Source organism: Orbicella franksi, chromosome 11 (assembly GCF_964199315.1).
Source record: "Orbicella franksi chromosome 11, jaOrbFran1.1, whole genome shotgun sequence".
NCBI lineage: Eukaryota > Metazoa > Cnidaria > Anthozoa > Scleractinia > Merulinidae > Orbicella > Orbicella franksi.
The window spans coordinates 12980688-12985350 of NC_138155.1; the positions used below are offsets into that span (position 1 = coordinate 12980688).

The following is a 4663-nucleotide window of genomic DNA, read 5'->3' on the forward strand; positions in this document are numbered from 1 at the left end:
CATCTGCTTGGCTCATTCCAGAAGTGATGAACTACCTGAAGCGATCATACTTGGAAGAAATCCTTGAAGAATGCGAGAATGCAGCAAAATGTACACGGGGTCATCTACCATCTGTACTACGAGATAAGTCCTTCCAGACTATGAGAGACTTCAGCTGGTAGATAATACTTACAGAAGCCTAAGAAAGATGCCCAAATCTTTTGAACATAATAACAGCCGTTTGCTGTAGGAGGGAGGGGCAACATGTGAGAGTGACGGCATCATTATGATTTACCTCGGGAGAGAATGAGTAAAATTCGTCTGATTTATAATTTTCTCGATAATTATTTTGCGTTTAACCTCAACTCCCAGTTTTCATAAATTCGAATTCCCCTTAAGTCTTAAATTGTTCCTCTTCCCTTTGGAATCTATACCGCTCTATTTCCAAAACTAACCCTGTGATCAGCCCAGGGGATTGAACGCAGGGGAAATCTTGTGATAAAATTGTGATAGGGATTTGCAAACCTTCACCCCTTTTATGATAAGAACTAGGAAAGGTTTCTTTTTACCAATACAGCATGTAAATTCTTTCAAGTAGCAGATTAATACGAATACCAAAAACCAACATTTTGAGTCCTAATAGATGTGAGTAAATAAAAAAATCCATCTTACCAATAGATCATTTGATTGGTACACATCATGTTCAAAACATCCTGACATTATGATGAAATGAGGAAACAAGATTACTTTTGGCAGGTGTTCCGCCAAAATTTGTCCATTGTTGTAATTAGGAGACACACTGAAACAATTTGCATGCTTAAAACTGTGTTTTCTATAAGTTTATGCAACAGACAACTGCAACAAATATCTGTTGATATATTGATCATGAAGAAAGGTAATATATTTTCTGGAAAATACAAGAAAAAGGAGATTTTGCTTTTTTCCTGGAAGTAGTTTTTGTGGCAAAATCTTCCTAGTTTTACATAAGAAGTTCAAAGCCTGTGATTGTTTAACAATCAAACTGAAATTATTTTCTAGAGTATATTGCAGCAACGTGATATATATTACTCGTAGAAGGCAATCATGGTTACGTGTTTGACACCTCCTTTGGACAACATACGTGTACATGCAGCCCTAATATGTATTAAGTGACATACTGTTCACATCAAGATCAAAACACGTAAACTGAAACAAAAAGTTGCAGTCTATACTTTTTCTCTATTAATTCAATACGATAAAATTGATAACAGCTTTAACATCTTCACTGACTGAGTATTTCAGACCAGAGAGAGGCGAGGTGCAACAAAAGTTTCATCATCATCATTTTATTTAGTAATGCTGGTTACAAAGATTGGCAGCCAGTGAGGTTGATGTGGACCTACAATTAACTAATAAAACGTGAAATAATAAACAAAATAATTTATAAAATTTCTACATAACACAAAATGACTGAATGGCAATTACTCACGAATCCACGATGCAGTGAGCTTCGTCAGCCACAAAACAGACTACGTTTTTTTTATAAACATCAGATAACACCATTTTTCTGCATTTCTTACTACTGATAAGTACTTCCGGATGAGCAAACACGATGCTAACACGTCCGCACAACACATTTTCCACAGAATCACCTTGGACTTCGATCCCTTTCTCTTTGTCCGCTTCAGAACATTTAGCCTGGATAATTGCTGCTGACTGTCCTTGCTTCTTAATTTTCTCAACTTGGTCCATCATCAACGCGGTCAATGGTGACACAATAATTGCAATCGAGCAATACTCTCAACCATACAACAAAAAATTAAACGTACTCGGCAGAAGTTGATATATTGAAGACTTGCCATATCCTGTTGGCAGGACGGCTAGCACATCTCTCTTTTGCTGCACCACTGCTTTCAAAGCCTCTAGTTGTTTAGTTTTTAACTTTAAATCAGGCGTTCCGTGTTCAGTCAAGGAAAACTTCAATGCGCGGTCAAATTCAATATTTGACATGTCCGCCATGTCTATGGGCAACGTCCACAGCGACGAGCAAGGATGCTGCTAACAATATTTGCTAGCTAACTTTAACCCGCAAAACAAACTCTAATTCTCTGCCTTACCCTAAGCTAAGATAAAAATACTGCAACGTTGCTTAACCTATAAATTTTACGCGCTTGAGTCATGAATCCTTCTGTTCCGCCATTTTGGGAATTTATTTTGGGCATGCGCTCTTGCTTCGCCTGTCACATTCCTGACAGGTGATCACGTGATGCAAATCGGATTTGGCCAGATCTCGCCTTCGGCCTCGTCCAAAAGAGATCTGGGAACAAGATTATGAACGCCTACAGGTTGTGATCGATATATGCATCAGTGCTCGATGAAGTTGTGTATGCCTCCCTGCAAAGTTACTTAGAGTACCCCCCTGCAACTGTAAATGTCAAGGCGTTTAACAGGGTCACAATGTTTCAAGATGGTAATCATATATACATTACTCGGTACAAGAAAATGAGCGAGCGAAATTACTCCTTATTTACATATTGCAAGCAGAGATCCACCAATTTTGCTCAAATATAATATATCGGAAGGTTGTTTAGGTGGTGGCTAGGGAGGTGTTGAAGTTTCAAATTGAGAGCACAAAACAATAAGCAACTTAGTACAAAGAACGAAGTTTTACCAGTTTAAAGTTTATTTTTGTTAACTTTTTTGATCGGTTACAAACATTTGCTTTTGCATCATTATTTCATTTATGTTTCTTCGTCAAGTCCAAGGTATGACGATTCTGTACTGCTTCTACGTTTATCCGCTTCCTAGGGGTCTTCGTGAGCTTGAGAGTCTCGAGCTCGGGTATTTTGAGCTCGAGGTCCTTGTTGGGCTCGAAGGTCTTTTTGAGCTTTGTCTTGAGCTCGGGTATTTAGAGCTCGAGGTTCTTGTTGGACTCGAAGGTCTTTTTGAGCTTGATCTTGAGCCTGGGTATTTTGAGCTTGAGGTACGTGTTGGGCTCGAAGGTCTTTTTGAGCTTGATCTTGAGCCTGGGTATTTTGAGCTTGAGGTACGTGTTGGGCTCGAAGGTCTTTTGCTCGAGTATTTTGAGCTCGAGCTGGAGTGTTTCGAGCTGGAATGTTTTGAGCTCTGGTGCTTTGAGCTGGGTTTTGAGCTTGGTTTTGAGCTCGAGGGCTTGTGGCTCGAACCCGAGGGTACTGGGGGCTTTTTTTCTTCTTCTCTAGGGGGATACTCTTCACGAGGAAGTCTAATATTTGAGCATCTTCTAACTCCTGGAAACAGCTTGACCCTTCGACTCGGTCTGTCCCGTTTGAGGCCATTAGTTGCTATGTCGAACTGAAGAATAGCGTCCAGATTTGCTTGGGTAATTGCCTGTGTAAGCATTCCAGGAGGATTTGGGACGTTGTTTCCAATCACTGCAAAGGTGTCGCACTGGCCATTTGGGTATAGACACGTGCCCGCAGTCCACATTGAATTAGGTTTATATATGCCTGGAGCGAATAAGACAATCGGAACTGCAATTGGCTGTGGAGGTTGAGTGTTTTGAATAGCAACGAATGAAATTCCAGTTAATAGAAACAACACACCCCCTGCCGGTATGCATGTCTGCACTGCAAACGCTCGAATATTGCCTTCCCAAACTCTCCACTGTCCGGTGTTAAAAGATCCACACTGGGGCACGGCATTTGTGTATTGATACGTGGAAGCAGCGCTGTTCGCGGCATTTGCTGGGTTACCCGAGGCAGTCATAGCTGGGAAGAGGTGACCTTTGTGGCATCCCAACGGGTTATTTAGGTATATTGCATTGCTTGCTTGGTTCTGGATGCCTTGTAAGAAAGTAAAGTTAATTACTTCTAACGATATCAACAACAAAAAAAGGATTGAGAATTTGAGAAGTTTGAAGTGACAGGGGTAAGATAGGCAATTGTCATTCCCTGAATGTTTTACTTTTGAAGGACTTGGAAAGCTTAGCCTTATAATTTTTCAAGATCGTCGTTCTTAATCCGTGTTAATCCTCTCCATTTTTAACCATGCTTGTACCTATCTGTTTCTTTTTTTCCTATTATAATCTCTTTGGTGTTTTTCAGTCTTGTACATTACTATTTTTATTCTTCTTGTATCCGGCTCAAATAAACCATAATGCCGTTCGACTGAGCTCCTTTAAGGGCATCAGAAGATTGGCAAGGAATAATTCTGAAAGCGTATGGAGGTAAGATAATCAACTAACAGGCCTTGTACCTGGTTATAGAAATGCACTCGACATTTTCCAATTTACAGTATTACTGCAAGATCGTTGTAAGGTACTTCCGGTACTCTTCTCCCCCTCATCCCCGTTTGCTTACCGAATAGAGAGGCCTATACCCAAGCGTATCGAAATCACTAACCGATCCTCTGCGCCGAAGTTTAGTCAGGTGGGCAGCCCAAACGCCTCTACGCCCATTTTCATTCTTCGCCTATGACGCTTCTGTGCAACTTATGTAGCAATATATAACACGGCAGGGCTACTACGTCAAATATAATTTAGAAGTCATTACTTTCCGAATAAGGTCTATATGGGTAATAACCCACTCACTCCTCATCCTCTCTTGGTTTTTTGTACATGTTAATACATTACCGGGAGTTTGGATCCATCCTGCTGTTGCTTGTGCTTGAAAATTAACGTTTCCCGCATACAAAACGTACGCTGAATACACTGGAATTCCTCGAC

The 4663-nt window shown here is 40.5% G+C and overlaps 1 protein-coding gene across 1 annotated transcript; it reads right to left on the reverse strand.

Annotated features, from left to right (window-relative positions):
• Positions 1-2709: 2709 nt before the first annotated feature.
• Positions 2710-3774, reverse strand: LOC145502810 (uncharacterized). Its single transcript, XM_081482196.1, has one exon. It carries the CDS (start codon positions 3703-3705, stop codon positions 2752-2754), a length of 954 nt encoding a protein of 317 aa, XP_081338322.1. The 5' UTR covers positions 3706-3774; the 3' UTR covers positions 2710-2751.
• Positions 3775-4663: the final 889 nt, after the last annotated feature.

Bases quoted from the DNA above. Each gene is read 5' to 3' on its own strand.
- LOC145502810 (XM_081482196.1), bottom strand. From the start codon at position 3,705: ATGACTGCCTCGGGTAACCCAGCAAATGCCGCGAACAGCGCTGCTTCC.